A 22,710-nucleotide genomic window follows, 5' to 3' on the forward strand; every position below is an offset into this window, starting at 1 on the left:
CAGCAATGTGGAAGTGTGACTGAGGGGAAGTTAGGAGAAGACGGGGAAGCAACAGCATCAAAATGCATTGTGTGAAATTCTCCATGAATTAAAAACCAGACATTGGGGCTGGAGAGATGGCTCAGAGGTTAAGAGCACCGACTGCTCTTCCAGAGGTCATGAGTTCAATTCCCAGCAACCACATGGTGGCTCACAACCACCTGTAAAGAGATCCGATGCCCTCTTCTGGTGTATCTGAAGACAGCTACAGTGTACTCACATACAATAAAATAAAATCTTTAAAAAAACAAAAAAACAGGGTTTGGGGATTTAGCTCAGTGGTAGAGCGCTTGCCTAGGAAGCGCAAGGCCCTGGGTTCGGTCCCCAGTTCCGAAAAAAAAGAACCAAAAGAAAAAACAAAAAAATAAACAGACATTGTTTTTTTCAGACAGGGTCTCTCTACATAGTACTGGCTATCCTGAAATTCACTATGTAGCCCAGGCCTGTTTCTGCCTCCCAACTGGTGGGAATAAAAATATTTTTTAATAGTTTAAACATAAATTTAGAACACAGATAAGATGAGAAGCAAAGTAAAGTGTTATGAACTTATGGACTGTATGGGAATTTATTTTTAACCACAAATAATTTTCAACTTCAAATTAAAGACAAAACAAAACTTTATAAATTAATTACCTCCTAATTTCCCTCTAATGACATCCAGGGCTTCTTGGTACTTTCCCAAGCGTTCCAGGATCATGTAATAAAGTTCAACCTGGCAGAAAACACAAGCAGTTACAGCACTGACACACACGTGAGATGCGGCACCTGTGTTCCCATCATAGTCACGTAACAGAGCTGTGTCAGGACTCCCTCTCCATACATCCAGGCAGATGCACTTGCACAGACAACCTGGCTTCACTGTGCCTGAGCTGAGATCACCCAGTATTGTTTACCAGAGGCCCAGATGGGGTCACCAGCTAGGAAGGGCCACTGGGATACCAGGCTGCAGTGCTGTCACAGCTCGGGAGTGGAGGAAGGTAGGTACTCACTTCAGCTTCAGCTTCTATCTTGTCCTCCTTCACCATTTTTTCTACCATCCTCTCTGCCAGGGGCAGAAACATGGTTTTCGAGAGGTTCTCATCTCGTGCGGATATAGACTGCAAGAGGAAAGATAAGTGTTTTGCTTTGATGTCTCTCCTGTTTGCTCTGTTCATGTCTCCATGCAGACAAGCCTTGTGACCTGTGACTCTGGCCCCTCTTTACTGAGTACATATCGGGCCTAACCTGGATCTACCACACGGATGCACTGGACAGGAGCTAGCTTTGCATCCCACAAATTCCTACAATCCCCAGCCTCCACCCCAAGACCTAGAGCTTTGACAGGCTTATCTGACATTTATCTACAACCATTAAAAAGGGATGAGCATCTGCTGGGCATTACATACATTAGCAGGGTGCCAACAAGGGAGCTGTTCACACAGCTGGAAGAGGGGACATGCCACCTGGGTCTAGTTCCACAGCTCCTGCTATTAGCTAATTGCTGGATAGCTGTCATTTTTAAACCAGACCACTGTTAATCCACCAGTACAGCGATTGTGCTCAGGGCTCATTGCCTTGAGAAAACCACCTTACAAAGTAGATACATATTCACGTCACAGATAATGAACCTAGGAGACGGTGACTCAGTCCCCTAGGAGCTGGGTCAGTCGTGGTGAGGAAGCCCACAAACTTGGAAGTCATTCTGACTCTAGAGCTCTGTTTGTCAGGCTGGTTTTTGTCTTCTCAGACAGGGTCTCACTTGTACCCTAGTTCCACCTCAAACTCCAGACCTTCCTGCTGTGCTGGGGTAGCAGGTGTGTGCCACCACACCCAAGTCTATTACAGGTCTTCTAGGCCTCCCACCGCCCTATCCCCACAGGGGCTCATTGTGATTCTCACAGGAGTTCTGGGAGACAATTTAGTAAAACAGGAAACTGAGTTTCAGAAAGAACAAATACAAGCCAGGTGTGGCTTTGCACATCCTCCACTGTCACATACTGAGTTGGGAGCCAGCCTGACATGAATTGATGAACAACTGAGAGACTCCCAGCAGCCAGGCATGGTGGCCACCTCACCTGTAACCCCAAACTCAAGACGTGGAAGCAGCAGGAGCTTGAGTTTGAGGTCAGCCTAGGTTCCACAGCAAGTTCAAGGAGATAGTCTGTCTCAGACAAGACAGACACTAAATAGAGGACACTGAAGAAGTGTCTCGGTGGCTAAGAGCGCCAGCTGCGCTTCCAGAGGTCCTGGGTTTGATTCCCAGCACCCACATGGTAGCTCACAGCATTTGTAATTCCAGTTCCAAGGGACAAGATACCCTCTTCTAGCTTCAGCAGCCACCAGGCTCACACACAGTGCACAGACACACATACAGGAAAATAACTAGACACATACAACAAAAATTCAACAGAGGGGCTGGAGAGATGGCTCAGTGATCCATTCCAAAGCAGCATACTTACTTGCATGATTAAGCTCATCACGGACCAAAAGTAGTAAGGGTTTTTGGGGACGATCTTATACAGAGCCATGCCAGCCTGAAAGACAGAGAGCTTAATTTAGAACCATCAGCTAGAGAACAGCTAATAAACTGAGACGAGAACTGGAATAAATCTGATGTGCAGCGCATTCCCGAGGAGACCAGCAACAGAAGTGCAGACCCCAGTTGGTGGCAGTGCCTGCCAACCTCCTCACTACAGCAACACACGTACATAAAAAAGTTTCACATCCTGAGTGACAGTTCAACTTTTGAACCATTGTTCTAAAGTGCAAGTCCAAAGCTCATACCCAAAACAGTCCTAGGAAGACTACCAGCACCCACAGAATCTGACTGTGTCAGCCGATGTGATCTTCGGGCTGTGGGTGGAACTCAGTTGGCAGAGTGTTTGCCCACCATGCCCAACACTGTGTAACCAGGCACGGGCACATAGCCACATGCTGCTAGCCTCAGGGATCTGGGAGTCACAGGCAGTTCAAGATTATAGTCAGCTGCGTAGGGAATTTGAAGCTAACTTGGGCTGAGGCTCTGTCAGAGCAAAAGAGCCACAGCAGCAAACCTTCCTGAAGAAGACACTGAGGCAGCCACAGCACAGAAGGTAAGCCAGACAGGAGCTGAGCTCAGTGGCAAGTTATTAGTTCCTTCCTAGCACAATCACAGCCAAGCCCATCGACCAGGCCCAGTGGAGCAGTCCTAGAATGAGCAAGCCTCTCAGAACCTGAGAGGTAGACACAGAGGCTCAAGGGCCAGGCTGGAGAGATGGTTCAGTGGTTAAGAGCACTGACTGCTCTTCCAGAGGTCCTGAGTTCAATTCCCAGCAACCACATGGTGACTCGCAACCACCTGTAATGAGGTCTGATGTCATTAAAAACCAAAACAAAAACAAACAAACAAACAAAAAACAGTTCAACGCCAAGACAACGATTTCGAGGCCGTCCTCAGGTACAGAGCGAGCATGCTACAAAAGACCCTGTTTCAAAAAAACAAACTGATGGAAAAACATACCCATACTCTAGAGCTGGTGCAGAGAAACAGAGCTAATAGAATTACTCAAGCACACTTGAGATTAAACACTTGAGATTAAATTGCTGTCTGTGAAACCCTTAAAACAGAAAAGAGACAAGAGAAAATGTAAACTACACAAATAATTCTTCAAGAGGGGATGGTGTGTGCCCATGCAGATAGGGGCTCTCGTTAGGAGCTATCCACCTTACTTGAGACTGTTGTCACTGGGACGGGGCGTGTCAGTTAAGCCAGGCTGGCTAGCCCAGGGTATCAGGCAGCTGAAGCTTGCTATGAAGGATGGCTCCAAACTCGATTCTCTGATACTTCTTATCTTCCAGGTGCACAACACACACCCAACAAGTTAAAATTTACTTAGCAATAAAAAAGTACATGGCGTGGGGATTTAGAGTGCATGCTATAGGGCAGGAAAGATGATGACTCAGCCATTATGAACACTGGCTGCTCTTCCAGAAGACCCAGGTTTGGTTTCCAGCACCTACATGGCTGCTTACAACCTTCCATAATTACTAGATCCAGGGGAATCTATAGTTGCCTTCTGCTGGCCTCCTCAGGCACTGTACACAAACATACATGCAGCAAAACACACACACAAAATAAAAATACAAGGGGCTGGAGAGATGGCTCAGGCTAGAAGCATGTACTGTTCCTCCACAAGGCCTGAGTTTGATTCCCAACAACCATGTCAGGCAGGCCACAGTCGGCTGTTTCTCCAGTGCCAGGGGATCTGATGTCTCCTGCACTTACATGAACACAAGCACACATAAACATGTACACACATACATGTAATGAAAGTAACAGTTTATGGATAAAAGCGTATGCTAGGTGATTCCAAGAAAGGCATGGTCACATGTGCCGTCCTCCCCTTTTTAAGAGAAAATGTGGAAGTGTTACTGTGAAATCCCCTGGAAAATATCATCTCAGACGGACCTCAAAGGAGAAAGTGAAGCTCGAGATCAGCCTGAAGGTATTTACACAAACAGGTGACAAAGTCACCAATTCTCAGGAGGGGAAATTAGTCTTAACAAAATCAGGGAAACGGAGTCATGGGGCTGCAGATGGGGCTGCAGATGTGGCTCCGTGACTAACAGATTCTGCTGCTCTATGGCAACCACACTAAAGAGGAAAGGTGAAGAGGGCCCAGGACAGCTCAGCAGAACACTGGTCTAGCCCAGAAAGCCCTGGGTCCGATTCCTAGATTTACCGAAGAAAGAGAAGCCCAAAGCTAGGCTTTGCAGGAAGATACACCCAGTATTTGCAAGGCCCTACATTCACTCTCAGCAACAAAAATGGAAGGAAAGAAAACAGTTTCATGAGGAAGAAACACAACTACTTTGCTTGTAAAGTCTTCAAAAGAGAAGTGAAGGGGGATGGGAATTATAAGTCTGTGTCTTTACAGGACCACAAAGACGGAAGAAAGCCAAAGAGGTGAGGGAGGCTGCACCAGGGTGGAGCACAGAGGTCGGAGGGCCCTGATAGCACGCCGGAAGGAGGACAGGATGGCCAGGGGACAGAGCAGACGGTCAGGGTGAGGCCGGCAGCCCAAGCTGTCTGGAGCTCCCATGTCTAACATTAAATTAGAGCACGGAGGAATGGGTGGAGACTGTTAGAAAGCCAATTGTATACATAATTTAAGGGAATTTTTAATAATGACAGAGATTAAAGATATCATGATTATTAGAAATATAAAAATTTAAAATAAAACACTTCATCTTGCAGACTAAAACCACATCATTCTTCCCCGTCATGAAACTGTAACAGTGTAAAAGTTAGACACACTGAAAACATACTCAAGACTTCCACAGCTGCTGAGCCGCATGGAAGGACGATGACGACCCTACCCCACTGCGTGCAAGGTGAATGCAAAGCTAGGTACACAAATGAAAACTAGCTATGCTTAACCTATAAAGTTTTTATTTGGTCAAACAGTATTAGGGCTACATCCTGGCAAGCACGTGGCTCGCCTTTAATGTCAGCACTGAAGGAGCAGAGGTAGGCAGATCTGAGTTCAAGGTCTACACAGTGGGTGCCAGGACAGTGGGAGCAATATAGTGTGACCCTGTCTCTAAGTAAATAAATACAGACTTTAAAAAAGATGTGCAGGCAGAGCCCTACTTCTCATCACTGTGTCTCACACTTGGGGGAGAACCTTCACTGTGAAGACTTTAGGGAGCACGGAGTGAGGGCTGTTTGTGACACAGCCTGTCTTGTGACACATTCTAAGTCAACAATGACTATGCATGCAGTCTTATCTGGAGGTTATGGAGGTCTTTCCCATCAAGAAGAACCTAAACTCCATTAGTGCTATGCTACAGACATGGGTCTAACAGTCTTAAAGAAAATATGCCCATGGGGCTGGGGATTTAGCTCAGTGGTAGAGCGCTTGCCTAGGAAGCGCAAGGCCCTGGGTTCGGTCCCCAGCTCCGAAAAAAAGAACCCCCAAAAAAAAAAAGAAAGAAAGAAAATATCCCCAGAAGAAGCAGCAGTTGCACTAGGGACCTATCCGCAGAATGGATGGATGGACAGACGGGACAACGGGGTGCAGCGCTGCTGGAGTAAGTGCAGTCCTAGCACTGAGCAGGAGGAGGCAGGAGCAGCAGCACTGCTCAGGGACACTCAACCACACAGCAAGCCGGAGGCCAGCCTGGGAAATAAAATCTGCTCCCACAAAACCAAAGGGAGAAAATGTGTGTATGTGTGGTATGTGTGTGTGCGTGAGTGTGCGCGTGTGTGCGTGCCTGTTTCCATTTTATACTAGAAGAACACCACAGGGCTGGAGTGACCGCTCAGCAGCTGACGTGTGTGTCTCCTCCTACAGAGGCCCTGATACAATTCCCAGCACCTACATCAGGAGGTCCAGCATCCTCTAACTTTAGTTTCAGGGGAGCTGAGGCCTCTGTTTCCAGAGAAAATTAGCACTCATATGCATACATCCACACAAACATACACACACATAAAATAACGTTTGGGTAACAACAAAATTCTTATACTTTGGAAACTTGTCTAAAGGAATATACACATTGATTCTGAGGAAGGATTGTACTACCTCAGTTTCTTTGCCCTACCTAACTTCCTATTGCTACAATGTGATATTGCAAAGAACAAATTAAAACAAAAACTCGAATTTAAAAAGAGGCGTGTCGGGGCTGGGGATTTAGCTCAGTGGTAGAGCGCTTACCTAGGAAGCGCAAGGCCCTGGGTTCGGTCCCCAGCTCCGAAAAAAAGAACCAAAAAAAAAAAAAAAAAAAAAAAAAAGAGGCGTGTCATACACGCCCACAATCCCACTCTACAGGCAGAAACAGCCTTTGTAACACACACTTACAATCCTAGCTATTCAGGAAGTTGGAGTCAGGAGAATATCAAGTTCAAGGTCATTCTGGGCAAGAAAGGGTCTTTCTCAGGCTGCCCACAGACCTCTGATCTTGCCCTCACTTCCAGAGTACTGGGCTTACAGGCATGCATGACCATGACCAGCTCCTGCACACACCAGGCGGGCATCCCAGCCCTAATGCCGTTTCTAAGGGCTGAGGATAGAGCCAGGAGTAAGGTCTGCCTAGCATGCATTCCCTGGGTTTAACCCACCATGCCCCAAACCAGGAAATAGGTAAATATTAGCACAGCATAGCTACTTAGAGCTTCAGAGCATGGGTTTCATTTTTCTGGAATATCAGCTTTAGCCAGAAACCAGCTCAAACCTGTGTCCAAAAAAGGCTCCATCAAATGTACACAAAGAACCCCTAAAATAAGATCTCTGGAAATAAGCCACCTCTGGCAATCAAGAATGAAAAACTTCAGCCATGGGGAATTTTATTCAACTCTCAGAAAGCTAAAACAGCTCAATTAAGTGGATATAAACCTACTTTAGAATGCTGTCTGTCTAGCTGTTCACTGCTCTGGGACTTCTGCCCATTCATTTTCTAAAACCTGAGCAGCAATGTCACCCAGGAGAGCAATCTGGAGCTGACACTAAACCAAAGCAAACACACCAGCAGCCAGCCAGAGGCTCACTTCCCCAAGTAAAGCATGTCAAAAGCCTGGACAATATGTAACTGGTTGATCAAGACACACACACACACAGATACACAGACACACACAGACACACACACACACACACACACACACACACACACACACACACACAGGGCAGTACAACGACCTCAGAGACTTTATGCCTTAACAAGTCTGGGGTGCAGTTACCTGCTGCATCTTCTTGTACTCGCCCACTCTGGCATAGGCCATGAAGAGGTGAGAGTGATACTCCTCGCTGTTGGGGACTTTCTTCACAGCCGCCTCATATAGCTTTGTGACCAACTCCGCTGAGAGGAAGAGAAGCAGGATGCAGTTATGCCTCCAGGAGAGAAAATCCTAATGCTCCAAGTTTCCTGTTGGTTAAACCAGTGGAGCTCAGCCGTCCTAATGCTGACAGCATTTAATACAGTTGGCAAACCCCAACCATAAAATTACTTCATCACTACGGTTAAGAATTGTAATATACGGGTTGGGGATTTAGCTCAGTGGTAGAGCGCTTGCCTAGCAAGCGCAAGGCCCAGGGTTCGGTCCCCAGCTCAAAAAAAAAGAAAAGAAAAAAAAAAGAATTGTAATATAAATATCTAATGTTTAGGATATCTGGTATTTGACCCCAAAAGGGTCCCAACCCACAAGTTAAGAAGTGCTAGATTAAAGGGCTCCTCCTGCCCCAAAGGAGGAGGCATTGCCCCATCTGAGCACTGCTTTCCAATCTCTTTCACCCCTTCTTTCACTGTGCAGTGACACCAACTGTAGCCCTCAGGGTCCCCTGTGATGTCAAGTCCTGGGTGTACATGCTTCTCCTACAGCCCAGATTCTCTGTCCTCCCTTCCCCTCAGTAAGCCCCACTGAAGTAACCAGCTCCAATCAGCCTTCTCTGCAGGCCCCGCCCTAGTAGTCTAATTCTCTGCCCAGCTGGATCACTGTCTCTTCTGCTGTGCAATGCCCACTTCAAGAGGCCTCCATCATAGCATTACTGACTGATACCAGATGGATGCACAAGGTGTGGTAGCTCACACCTGGGACCCCAGCCTTCGGAAGGAAGGGGACACTGCAAGTTCAAGGTTTGCAGGGCTTGGACTCAAGTCAGGGCTACTCTGGCCTACTTAGGGAGACCATCACAACATTAAACACATTAAGCACTACGAGTGCAGCTTAGGGGCTTAGTGCTTGCCCGGCATGTGTGAGGCCCTGGGCTTGATGCCTAGTACCTCAGAAATAGTCAATATTGGCTTCTTCAGCTTCACACAAACAATTCTACTCCTAAATGTGGAGGCCTCATGGAATGAGTTATCTCCTAGCAATGAACATACTCACTACAGCCATGTGGACATCAGCCTAGAAACGCATTACCCAGAAGCACACAGCATAGACCGGAAATCCATCACCACACAGAAGAACACAGCACAGACCCAGAAACAGGAAACCCAAGATAAGCTAAGGGGGCCTTGTCACCAAAGACAATAAGACAAGAGAGTTGAAGCTAGCAGAGGGTACAGGGTAGAGGGATTGTCCATCCTAGGTAAGGAAGAGGCTGAGGGGGAGGGGCAGCAAGCAAGTCAATCAAAGTCATTCAGGAGAGCAAGTGCTCCCTGGGGAGGCTTTCCCAGTGTCAACAGTGCTCTGGTCCATTCTGTCTTTTCGATGCTGAGTATAAGTGGGGCATAGCAGACATAGCCAGAGGACAACTCTTAGACATCTGTTCTCTCCTCCTACTGTGGGCTCGAGGGCTGACCTCAGGCCGTCAGTCTGTATACTGCTGAGCCGCCTTACCAGCCAATATACTACTACTTAAATATAGGGTGGCTTCATGAATATTTATTATGACTCATTAACTTTAATAGAATATTACATAAACAATGTAAATAATATTTATAAAACAATATATTTCATAATAAAATACTTAAGAAATCCAAACAAGGCTGGAGCATGGTGGTGCACTGGTAGTGCACATCTTTAATCCCAGCAGCAAGGAGCCAGAGGCAGGTGGCTCTCTGTGAGTTCTAGGCCAGCCAGAACTACATAGACCCTATCTCAAAAACAAAGAGGGGAGGGGGGAGGGAGGGAGGAGGAAATGAACTCTGCTGACTCCAAGTAAAGGGAGCTGATGCGTGTAACTATCCCGGGGAAGCTCTTCCCAGGCCACAACCAATACATTCATCCTACTGCCACCCCATGAGCCGGGGTGATGAGGAAAGTCACATACGCCGGTGCATCTCTCGGTAGAGGATGGTCAGGGCCTGCAGGGAATTGTCATCTGTGGGCTCAAGGGCAGCCACCTCCTGAGCCAAGGTGAAGGCTTCCTCCTGTCTTCCGGTTCTCTGTAAACCAATCGCCTTGAGAACCTGACATGAGACGAGAAAGAAAGGATGAGCCCCAGTGCTACATCCCCAGAAAGCCAGGGGGGCGTGAGGGAGAGCCTGGCAAAGCCCTCCCCGGAAGCACTGCGGCTGAGCTAGATGACTACCATGTGCTCTAACCCAGTGCTGGGAAGATAGAGGCAAGTGATCTCATGGCCAGCCAGTCTAGCCTAGTTGGCATGTTCCAGACCCGTGCGACTCTATCTCAAAATAATTAATTAAATAGGTCTGGCGAAGAACTGGATCCTAGTTAAAAGCACTTGCTGGTCTATAATGCCAACCAAACTTTGGATCCCAGCACTCATGGCACAACTCTAGAACTGAACTGCAGCTTTAAGGGACTTGATGCCCATTCTAGTCTCCATGGCCATGGGGGTTGGGGGTGCGTGCACGCGCGCATACACACACACACACACACACACACACACACACACACACACACACACACACAATACTATTTTTGTTTGTTTTTGACTTTTTTGAGAGACAGGATCTCTCTGTACAGCCCTGGCTGCATTAGAACTCACCCTGTAGACCAGGCTGGCTTTGACTCTGCCTCCCAAGTGCTAGGATTAAAGGTGTGTGCCACCACTGCCAGACTATAAAATCTTTAAGATGTCACCTGTGGGGCTGGAGAGATGGCTCAGAGGTTAAGAGCACCGACTGCTCTTCCAGAGGTCCTGAGTTCAATTCCCAGCAACCACATGGTGGCTCACAACCATCTGTAAAGAGGTCTGATGCCCTTTTCTGGTGTATCTGAAGACAGCTACAGTGTACTTATATATAATAAATGAATAAATTTTATTAAAAATAATAATAAATAATAAAAAAAAGATGTCACCTGTGCCTCTACATGTGCACCAAAACCCACGTGCAAACAAACAGAGAAATAAAAAATTACAAATACGACTCACACCTGGGCATCATAGAGCAGGCTTTTAATGCCAACACCCAGAAGACAGAAACAGGTGGATCTTTCTAAATCTGAGGTCAGTCTGGTCTACTGAGCAAGTTTCAGGCTAGCCTAAGCTATTTAGAGCCCCTGTCTCACTATGTACAATATACCCGCAGATCTGAGTAAGTACAGGGCAAACGCAGTTACCTTCGCACAGTGGAGATCTCTGTGTTTCTTCAGCAGTTTGTCAGCTTGCTGAATTGCCATTTTATTATTTCCATTATCAAGATAATCTAGGAAAAAAAGATCAGTTATCATAAACCTTCACCATCAAACACAAGAAATAGTTTTCAGATTTCAGAAAGCTCCTTATTTTTTTTTTAAATTTAAAACATGCCAGAAGCTGGACATGATAACTCACAACTTTAATCCCAGCACTTGGATCTCTGAGTTCAAGGCCAGCCCAGCCTGGCCTACAGAGCAAGTTCTGGGACAATCAGGGCTATACAGAGAAACTCTTTTCTTGAAAAACGAAACAAAAACCAACCAAATAAAAAAACCAAAAACTGGGGTTGGGGATTTAGCTCAGTGGTAGAGTGCTTGCCTAGCAAGTGCAAGGCCCTGGGTTCGGTCCCCAGCTCCGGAAAAAAAAAAAAACAAAAAAAAGAAAAGAAAAAAAAAAAAACAAAAAAAAAAAAAAACAAAAATTAACAAAACCAAGACTTTACAACAAGGGCTTCAGATGGTTCCCCTGTTGCTACTCAGCAGCCCCCTAGCATGCACTAATTAAACTTCCCCATTGAAAAGCGAAAGCAGGCCCTTCCACGGTGACGAGAACATGCCTCTCCCAGAGGATCTCCTTCATCCCTCTCCAGAAGAGGAGCAGAGGAAACACAAGAAAAAGCGCCTGGTGCAGAGCCCCAATTCCTACTTTATGGATGTGCAATGCCCAGGATGCTATAAAATCACCACGGGCTTTAGCCATGCACAAACGGTCGTCTTGTGTGCTGACTGCTCCACTGTGCTGTCAGCCTACAGTGGAAAAGCAAGGCTGACAGAAGGACGCTCCTTCAGGAGGAAGTAGCACTGAAAGCCCCTGATTCAAGATGAGTGGGAACCTTCTCAATAAATACATCCTGGAGATATGTATATATATGAAAGCAGGCTGAGAGATGGTTCCAGGGTAGGCTTGCAGCTTATGCAGAGGACCCCAGCACCCATGAGGCAGTTCACAGTCACCGAGTCCTCTTCCTCACATGGTTTCTTTGGAGATTTTACTTATCTCATGTTTTACATGCAGGCTGTTTGCCTGAATGTATGCATGTCTGTGTACCATGTGTATGCCATGCCAGAGGAGGTCAGACGAGAGCACTGGATCCCCTGAAATTGGAGTTATGGTTGGCTGTGAGATTCCATGCGGGTGCTGGAAATTGAACCTGGGTCCTCGGGAAAGAACAAGTGTTCTTAGCCACCCAGCCATCTCCAGCCCCTGATTTTTCTTTTTTTAATCTATGGGAAACAGTGAGTGGTTAAAAGTTAAAATATTTTTTTAAAGATTTATTCATTTATTATATATAAGTACACTATAGCTGTCTTCAGACACACCAGAAGAGGGCATTGGATCCCATTACAGATGAGTGTGAGCCACCATGTGGTTGCTGGGATTTGAACTCAGAACCTCTGGAAGAGTAGTCAGTGCTCTTAACCGCTGAGCCATCTCTCCAGCCCAAGTTAAAATATTTTTAAACAATAAAGTTGGAGTTTTTAAAATCTTTCTTTAAAAATATTACTTTTTAGTGTGAGTGCTGTCTGCACGTACATTGTATGCCAGAGGTGCCATCAGATCCCATTAGAGATGGTTGGTTGTGAGCCCCCATGTGGCAATTGCAAACTGAACTCAGGTCCTCTGGAAGAGCATCCAGTACTCTTTTTTTTTTTTTTTTTTTTTTTAAAAGCCTGGACAGTTGGGGATGAGTTAGTACAGACTCTGGGGAGACCTGCACCACCATGCACTTTCTTCTTTTTTTTTTTTTTCAATTTATTTTATTTATTTTGTGTATATGAGTACACGGTAGCTGTCTTCAGACACACCAGAAGAAGGCATCCGATCTTATTACAGGTGGTTGTGAGCCACCATGTGGTTGCTGGGATTTGAACTCAGGACCTCTGGAAGAGCAGTCAGTGCTCCTAACAGCTGAGCCATCTCTCCAGTCCCACTTACTGTTTTGTTTTTAAAGGAATCCTTGGGGCCAGCAAGATGGTTAAGCAGGTAAGGCACATACTACTGCGCCTGATTACCCAAGTTAGAACCTGAGAACCGGCATGGTAGGAGACAAGCAACTCCTAAAATGGCCTTCTAACCTCAGGTATGCAGTGCACACCACATAGCAAAGAAATAAATGTAAAAGTACATTTGTAAATTACTCTTTAATGTTCAAGCTTCAAAGCTTCAGCAGACCAAGTCCCTTCAATAAAACATCAAGTATTTATTTTGCCTTGAAACTCTAATACAGTGAAAAAAAACATAGGGGCTGTTTTACCCAAAAGCCTAGGGGAGGAAAAAGGAAGCAGGCAGGGTGTGAGGAAGACCAGCCAAAACCAAAACAAGGTTCTGCTGTGAGGAACCGAAGCTATCTGCCCATTTAAGGCCAATGCTTACTGGGATGTGACGCTTTGATATGACTGCCAGTCAGGTCTCCGCAGCCTCACACAGGTACCCGACTGCTCCTGCGCAGTCAGTACACTGTCTCATACATGCTCAGCATATGAGGTTATGGGAATTCCAGACCAGTTGTCCCTGTGACAGCCCAGTTTGTGTGCCCCTCCCCCTACGTCTCTCTTCCCTTCCTCCTCTACATCCTACAACACTGTCATACTCTTTCTGTGTGTCCCCTATGCAAGGCCAGGCAGGCAAGCTTTTCTTTGTGTCTGGCCTATGTCACTTAGCAGTGCCCTCCAGGTAGTCACAATGCCCTATCCCCCTTTTGCCAAAGGCTCAACAGTATTTCACTGTGCAGATATGTAAAGCTTAAGGTCTGCATCCACACTCTCATTAATGAAAATCAGTGTTTTGTTTGGGGGAGGGGGGTGCTTCAGGCAGTTCTTACTTATTTTTTTAATTTTGTGTGTGTGGGTGTTCTGCCTGTATATATGTCTGTAACCATTTGTATGACTGGTGGCAGGATGTTGGAGCTCCTGGAACTAAAGTTATAAACAATTGTGAACTGCCTGCCATGGAGGTGCTGAGAGTCGAACCCTAATCCTATGAAGAGCAGTAATTGCTCCTAACTGCTAAGTCACTTTTATTCCATTTACTAAAACTTTTAGCAGCCATGTGAACACCGGAGTTCTGTCTGTCTTCAGTGCACTTAACTACTGATGAGCAGCAGTAATGCAAGCAAGAAAAAAGAACAAGGCACTTTATTCTATGGGTGAAGTCAGAGACCCCAACATGCAGGCAGAGGAGCTAAAGAATTCTAGAGACTGGACAGCCAACAGTCTAGGATCTAAGACCCTTAGTTCAGATGACAGGCCATCAGTTGTCATTACAGGATGCTCGGCAGACAGCCCAGCACTAAGTGGCAGCTTTCCCCACCATAACCCAATGTCGCCCTCAGTCAGTGACTTCTGACTTAGCCCTGCCAGCTTCTAGGTTCGCAGACCACACTGGAAAGGGAAGGGGCCCTGAACTCACTGGGATCGTCTTGCCTCAGACTCCAAAATGCTGAAATTACAGGTGCTAGCTAGCTGTATAACACTACCCTTGGCCTCCACCCCCATGCTGTCACCCCAGACCCCAATTTCCGATTGTGAAGTGAGTGTTTGAGGCCAGTTTGGGCTACGTATACATAGCAGGGTCTCTCTCTCTCTCTCTCTCTCTCTCTCTCTCTCTCTCTCTCTCTCTGTAGACTTTCTCTTAGCCTAGTCCATTTTGATGAGCTCAAACTGTTAGGGTGATTATTTGACAAACAATCAAACTGGGGATCAGGACTAAGGATATTTCTCTCTATTACTCTGAAGGGGACAAGGCTATGATACCCTGTATCAACCTGCCTGTGGCCTCTCCTCTGAGAAGGGGCTCTACCAGAGTGAGGTGGTAAAACCAAATCTAAACCCCAGAACTGCAGCCCATCCCCGTGTGCACATTTGACCCAACCTTGGTGGTAAATCAGGTTTCTTCCTGATAACCAGAAGCTACAACACTGGGAGCCACAGAAAGCCATGGGCAACCGCAGAAGAAAAAGCCTACATGTATGGAGTCTTAGGTTATCAGTGGTCCATTCAGAAGCTTCACAGGACATAAGAGGGATGATGAGGACAAAGAAAATGCCACCTTCTGCCTGTTCATGCAAGAAACAAGGCCAAAAAAAGGAAATCTCCCTCTATCCAACCCCCCTGCGAGTGGGCTGGGGTGACCACTGTCCCTCGCCCAGGACCAGAATGCAGTTCTTGCACCAACATGACAGCTCACAATTACCTCCGGCTCCAGGGCATCTGACACCCTCAGATCTCCCGGGCACTGCACACATGGAGTACTACACCCGCACAGACACATAAATACACTTTCTAAAAATGGGAGGCAGGAAGGGGTTGGGTGGTTGGTTGGGGGAACACCCTCATAGGGAGGGGGAAATGGGATGGTGGTTTATGGATAGGAAACTGGGAAAAGGGGATAACATTTGAAATGTAAATAAAAAAGTGTCCAATTTAAAAAAAAAAAAAGCAAGAACTTGGAAGGAAGGAGCCACCCTGAAGTCTGTCAGCGGGGAGAGGCTGCTAAGGGACCTTCTCTGACCACAACTTAGTAAGACCGTGAAGCTAACAGGTCTGCACTGAAGACTAATTAATGAGTCTGAAGAACCCAGCAGAGAAGATCAGACATCAAGAGGCAAACAGAAGCTGAGACTCGGCAGCCCCCTAACTTCCCGGCACTTCACTCCGTGCTCAGTTCCCACACGGGACTCTGGGAAGCTTCGAACTGGAGCTGCTGTCTGGGTTTCTGTTCCCTGTGACATGGGCATTACATCCGGCCTATGTCAAACCCTCCAGCCCAGTGCTTGGGCAAAGGCTGATTAATTGGCCTCTAACTTCTTTGGGAAAAGAGGATTTTCAATTTACACTGCTGGGTCTCTAATATAAATTACATATCCCCCCCCCCTTTTTTTCCCTCCGGAGCCGAGGACCGAACCCAGGGCCTTGCGCTTATATATCCCTTAATCAAAACAGGCCAGTAAATGTGATATCCTAAGTTATTAAGTCTTTTTAAAAGTTATTCAAGGGTAATTGTGGTTTGGCTAGGGGCTGTTGTTATCTCCTTAGTAAGAGAACTCTGACAAAGCAGGCTCCCAGAAGTAAGGCAGAGAAAGCACCAGCCCAAAGGAGAACATTCTTTTGGGTAGTTGGTCCCCCAGAGAGGACTAGAGAGTCCCACAGCCAGAGGCCCAGGGGACTAGAGCCCACCTGATGGCTTTTCTGTAGCCAGCCTGGCCCACTATGCCTTCTCTTAGCTTTTCACTAGTATCTTTCCTGTCTTTTTGTTTAATGGAGAGTACACACAGGAATTCAATGACATTTTGTTTTCATTGTTTCTGTTACATATTATATTCTGATACATATTATAATTATTGGGGAGGGGTGACATGGAGATTTGTGCGTGTATCCTACCCAGAACTATGTAGCTACTATGTAGCCAAAATGACCTTAAACTTTTTTTCCCCCTGGTTGTCTATCTTTTTCTTTCTTTTTGAGACAGGGTCTCTATGTAACCTTGGCTAGGTGGAACTTGCTATGTACGCCAGGCTGGCCTTAAATTCAGAAGTTCTACCTACCTGTCCCTCCCAAGTACTAGGATTAAAGAGAAAAATATTATGTATTTATTTGTGTATGTGTGGAATACACATGTGCCTCAGTGTGTGTTGAAAGCCAGCCTGGTCTATATAGTAAGTTCCAGGCCAGTCAGGGCCACACGAAGACAAGAAACTACCTCCAAGTGGCCTAGTATGTCATTTGCCCCTTTTAAGCCCCTTGCCTTGCTCACCTTGACGGATTATATCCTCTGAAACTGGGCCTAACAGCTGTGCCATCTTTTAAAAAGCAGGCAGAGGGGCTGGAGGAATGGCTCAGTGTGCAAGAACACACCGGCTGCTCACCCACAGGACTGGAATTTGATTTCCAGCACCCACATGGCTGCTCACAACCAGCTCAACTCTAGGGACTCTGACATCTTCTCACTTCCAGTCAAAACACCTGAACACATTCAATAATCATAACAAAAGTGCAATAAAAAATCTAAACCTATTCCCATACTGAGTTGTTCTTAGAACACAGTGCGATGAGTAGATGGATAGTCCTCCCGTGCTTCCTCCTGCCTTTTAAACCAGAACAAGAGCTCAGCCACCTACGATCCAGGGAGCAGAGGCAGCAATGTCAGGAGTGGAAGGTCGGGGCTGGAGAGATGGCTCAGTGGTTAGAGCACTGACTGCTCTTCCAGAGGTCCTGAGTTCAAATCCCAGCAACCACATGGTGGCTCACAACCATCTGGAATAAAGTCTTAAAAAAAAAAAATTTAAAAGGAGTGGAAGGTCTTCCCTGGCTACACACTAGTGTGTGGTCAACCTGAACTAAATGACTCTGAAAAAAAAAAATAAACGACAAGGGTGACCCTCTCAAAGGAAAACAAGTTTCCTGGTCCTTCAAAGACAAAGCTTCCAAGACTCTGTTCCTCTGCTGTCTGGTTTCACTTCTACTCCAGCACCTCTTGTAGAGGTCTGTAATCCAGTAACACGCAGCTCTGGCAAGAAATCACACACATCCAAAGACCCAGGTCTGTGTGAAAGTAAAGTTTATAAAATGATGCAGTCATGTTTGAAAGGGACATCTAATGGGGGGGGGGGGGCAGACACAAAGTGACGAATCAGAGAAAGATCTGACAGAATGAGTCAAAGACAGGATTCTCTTTGAACAGAGAACAGCATAAGAGAAGAGGAGAAGGAGAGAGAGAAAGAAGGTGAAGGACAAGGAGAGAGGGAGGGAGAGAAAGAGTGAAAGCAGTTTTACTGGGACAGTTTTACAGAGACAGGTAGCAGGTGAAGACGAACGGGCCAGAGAATGAGGAGGAGCCAGATGATTACAACAGGTTGCCAAAGTTAGTCTGAAGTTCAGCAGAGCAATTCAATGAGAAGCCAGTTTGAATCAGTCAGCTTGGAGAGGAGTTTGGGTCAGAACAGTTGAATTGAATCAGCCAGCCAGAGTTCAGAAAGAACTAGAAAGGGTCAGTTTATTCAGCAATAAGCCTCCAAGATGACAATCTATCTGGTGAATAAAAATTATGATTACAGGGGCTGGAGAGATTAAGAGCACTGACTGCTCTTCCAGAGATCCTGAGTTCAATCCCAGCAACACATGGTGGCTCACAACCATCTGTAATGGGATCTGATGCTCTTTTCTGATGTGTCTGACGAGAGTGACAGTGTACTCATATAAAAATAAAATAAAGTTACGGTTACAGTTGGGTGCAGTGGCACATGCCTTTGATCACAGCACTCAGGAGGCAGAGGTAAAGGCAGAGGCAGGTAGATTTCAATGAGTTTGAGGACAGCCTGGTGTACAAATTGAGTTCCAGGACTCCTATTAACTCTCCAAGTTAGCTGGTTAACAGGTCTCTATTATCTTCTATGCATTGTAAAATTTTTTCCAAGAATTGTTTTCTTTCCTCCCTGTCCCCAGTGCTGAAGACTGACCCTGTGGCATATGCACACCAGGCAGACACCATCACTGAGCTATATCCTTATGTAGAAATGGCTTTTGGAGTGTTTACATTCTCACTACAGAAGAAAGGATGTTAGGTGTTTTTATTTTGTTTCAAACACATCCTCCCCCAGGCTTTGTGGCCTTGGCTACACTGTGGTCCTGTACTTAGTTCTGGAGCTTGCTCTACAGACCTTGCTGGCCTTGAACTCAAATATCTGCCAGTCTCTGCCTCTAAGTGCTAGGATTAAAGGCGTGTGCCACCACGCCTAGCTAACAAAGGATACTGTACCAAATGAAATTTCCACAGAAAGTCAAAGAGGCTGGCATAATGGCAAGAGGTAAAGTGCTGGCCATGCAGACAGACAAGAGCTGAGTTTGAACCCCAGAACAAGTAAAAAGGATGGACACAGTGGCACACCTGTGACCCCAGTACTGGGGAGGCAGAGACGGCTTGGTCCCTGGAGTCTCAACCAGGCTAGGCTACCTAGCAAGTGCTAGGCCAATGAGACCCAGAGTCAAAGAATAAGGTGCAAGGTGCCTGAGGAATGACACCCAAGGTTGACCTCTGGCCTTTGCACACACGCACGCACGCGCGCACACACACACACACACCAGTCACCATAAATAATACCTTGCCATTTCTAAGATTCACACAGTTAACACTGTCCAACAAAAGACTCGGAATAAATAATTACCCTTGAAGACCTTTCAAGTTCTTTTGTAAAGAGCCACCGCAGAATAATTGCCTGCCCTATGGTTTGACTAAACACCCAAGGGAAGCATCCTAACTCTTCAATGTAGTGACTGTCGTGATTGCATCTGTGTAATCATGCCACACCTGACCCTGAGACAACACTGCAATGCACAACAGAATAGAACAAAGGATTTCTGTGTGCAAGTGTGTGTTCACAGGCTGGTGCTGTGGGTATGAAAGTCAGAGGACAACTTCCCAGAGAAGGCTCTCTCCTAACACCAGGAGGGTTCCCAGGATGGATCTCAGATGATCAGGTGTGGCAGCCAGTGCCTTTGTGCACTGAGCCATCTCACAGCCCCAACATAGACAATAACAGCAGAAAAAATGTGCCAGGCTCCCCAACTCAAACAAAAGTGTCAACTGGTGAGAACGAGCTAGAGGTTATTTCAAAAAGGCAGAAGCTGGCTCATGGCACTTTAATCCTAGCCCTCACAGATAGGAGGGTCTTGAGTTTGAGACCAGCAGGAGCAATTTAGGGAGCTCCAGGCCAGTCTGGACAATAGAAGCCTGTGTTCAACCCCAGCCATACATTACACTCACTCCTTACAACCTGAGCCCATGAGTGAATCTGTCCAGCCTCAGTTCCCTACAGTGACTAGCTATCAGTGAACAGTGAACATCAATCTGTGGCTGGGCTCCATGAGACTATAACCTGTCACTTCTGATTAATAAATATATCCTGATGTTTGGCAATATAAAATGGTGCTTTTTATTGAACAATTCAAAACACTATTAACTGTAACTGAGTATAAGACCAACATGTTGCATTCTCCTTGTTCTTCAAGAACAATGTTATAAATCTAATTATTCTTAAAAAGGTTTTAGTCTTTTTATAAAAGACTTTTCAGAAAAAGAAGTCAATAGGCGGTGCCTGTGGAAGGACGTGATTCACAAACCATGAACCCTTTATTTAGGTTTTACTTTCTATTACCCAGAAGCAGGACAGCTGTAGGGCAGAGACAAGCCTGGTCACACGGGGACTATGAAGGCAGGATGTGCAGCAACGGGGAAATCTGAGTCCTCTTTCTGCTAGCCCCCACCTCTGCAATCTTAGAGGAATCAAAGTGACACAATTTCTAGCACAGTGGTTAAGACAGTGAACCTGGAGTTCAAATCCCATGTATTAGAGCTAGATAAATCACATAAGCGCAGCAAGCTTGCTGCTCCAGCTGTTTAAGGTAGGTGTGTGTGTGTGTGTGTGTGTTGAAAGCTTGAAAGCTCAAGGACACTGACTAGATTAAACCATTACACAACATAGGACCTAAGGGCCGCCGAGATGGTTGGGCAGGTAAGGGTGCTTTGCTACCATTCCTGACAGCCTTTATGATATCCCAGAGCATTTATGATGGGAAAGAACCAACTCCCTCTTGCATGGTGTCCTCTGAATTCCACAGGCACCAAATACCATTCATGAGACCACACCTACCACACCCACCCAAAAAAGATTTCAACAAGTATTTAAAAACCAAAAAATGCCATCAAACACACCTAAGAAAGTATGACTACGCCCAGTAGGACCAACAGTTGGGAGGCAGAGGCAGGATAGAAGTTCAGGACCTGGTGGTGAAACCTTGTCTTAAAAAAAGAAAAAGAGGGGCTGGAGAGATGGCTCAGTGGTTAAGAGCACTGACTGCTATGCCAGAGGTCCTGAGTTCAATTCCCAGCAACCACATGGTGGCTCACGACCATCTGTAATGAGATCTGAGGCCCTCTACTGGTGTGTCTGAAGACAGTGACAGTGTACACATATATAATAAATAAATAAATTAAAAAAAAGAAAAAAGAAAAAGAGCAGACCCCACCCCAACCCCAGAGCTCCTAGGGACTAAACCACCAACCAAAGAGTACACATGGGGGGACTCATGGCTCCAGATGCATTTGTAGCAGAGGATGGCATTGTCTGGCATCAATAGGAGAAGCCCTTGGTCCTATGAAGGCTCTTTTCCCCAGTGTAGGGGAATGCCAAGGTGTTGAAGTGGGGAGTGGGTGGGTGAGAGGGGGAGCATCCTCATAGAAGTAGGGGGAGAGGGGAGAAGTGGGGAAAGGGGATAACATTTGAATATAATGTAAATACACAAACTATCCTAACTTAAGAAAGAAAGAAAAGAAAAGAAAAGAAAAGAAAAGAAAGAAAAGAGCGAGCAGCTGGGCCTGGTGACCCACACCTTTAATCTCAGCATTCAGAAAGCAGAAAGAAGGCGATTTATATGAGCTCCATGCCAGTCAAGGCTACCTAGTGAGGTCCTGTCCCAGTTCCAGCACCCACATCCTGGCTTACTGTAACTACCGTTCCAGGGCATCCCGATGCCCTCTTCAAGCACCAGGAATGCACGTGGTGCAGACATCAAGCTGGCAAAAATCCACAGATGTACCAATGTGCTAGAGACACAAGCACATTGAATATTTCTGGGGAGAAAAAAAAATCCCTAAAATCGAAAGAGGCCAAAACGCATAGCCATACTGAAAACGCGAGGTCTACTGTAGCAAAAAAACCACTGACCTTGATAAAACTTCCTTCCTCATCATTACCTGAGACAAGACCATACAACCATCAAGGAGGAAAGGCATCCCCCAAAAAAAAAAAAAAGCACCACTTCCAATAACAGGACATCATCGCAAAGTGTGTCTCTCTGACTCGTTTTTGTGACTCTTTTTATTCTACTGCGGTGGGAAGGTGACAATAAGGTACATCTTAAAGCCCGTGGGTTTGGGATGCGCGCCGCGGAGAGGGATCCGCTAAGCACAAGGAAGGTAGGATGCAGAGAAAAACCTCAGACATGGTGCTGAAAGGAAAAACCCTCCAGCAGCCTGGCCGCCCGCTCCGGCGACACCAGCTACTGCCATCTATTCCCCGCTATTCTGGGCCCGCGACCCCCTCCCCCCGCCTCCCACGTGTGCCCCGAGCAGCTGTTCTGCACAGAGCAGCATCAGGATGGGACTCGATCTGAGTGACCTTGCATCAGCCCCTTCCCTTCTCTGGGCCTCAGTTTCTCCACGCGCACTAAACTACATCCTATAAGAAAACCGCCGGATCCTCATTCTTCTAAACAGAACCACCATCACCGGGGCATCTCCCCTCGGGAAGCCGCTCCCGCCGTCACGCCGGAGTCGGTTGTCACCTGCAAGAAAGACCGCGGGGCTCCTCGAAAGCCGCTGGAATAAAGCTACTTGGTGGTAGCGCTGGTCTCCAAGCAGTGGCGCGATCCGCACAGCCTGACAGCTGCGCGCACCCACCGTTGTCGCCTCAGGGACCAGCAACCCTGGGCCGGCGCATAAGCGAGGCCGAGGCTGCGGCCTAGCGCCCCGCGCGGTCCGCCCCCTCGCCGCCCCGCACCGCGCGCGCCCCCAGCGGCCCTCCTGGGCCTTCGCTCCGGCCAGGGCAGGCCTCGGC

General features: G+C 46.7%; 1 protein-coding gene and 1 pseudogene across 3 annotated transcripts in view; one reads left to right on the top strand and one right to left on the bottom strand.

Annotated features, from left to right (window-relative positions):
* The window catches only part of Naa25 (N(alpha)-acetyltransferase 25, NatB auxiliary subunit), a 52,168-nt gene that overhangs the window by 29,325 nt on the left and 133 nt on the right, over nucleotides 1-22,710 (bottom strand). For all 3 annotated transcript variants that reach the window (XR_015634091.1, XR_015634092.1, NM_001413582.1), the window contains 6 exon segments: nucleotides 11,024-11,109; nucleotides 9,768-9,906; nucleotides 7,733-7,851; nucleotides 2,478-2,552; nucleotides 1,029-1,136; nucleotides 673-751 (listed from right to left, as the gene is read on the bottom strand). Coding sequence is in view for 1 of the 3 variants with exons in the window: in NM_001413582.1 (NP_001400511.1) it covers nucleotides 673-751; nucleotides 1,029-1,136; nucleotides 2,478-2,552; nucleotides 7,733-7,851; nucleotides 9,768-9,906; nucleotides 11,024-11,109 (606 nt within the window). In the remaining 2 variants the exon portion in view is untranslated.
* Nucleotides 11,655-11,945, top strand: LOC100364561 (40S ribosomal protein S27-like; annotated as a pseudogene).

This window comes from Rattus norvegicus, chromosome 12 (genome assembly GCF_021556685.1).
Source record: "Rattus norvegicus strain SHRSP/BbbUtx chromosome 12, alternate assembly SHRSP_T2T, whole genome shotgun sequence".
NCBI classification, from domain to species: Eukaryota; Metazoa; Chordata; class Mammalia; order Rodentia; family Muridae; genus Rattus; species Rattus norvegicus.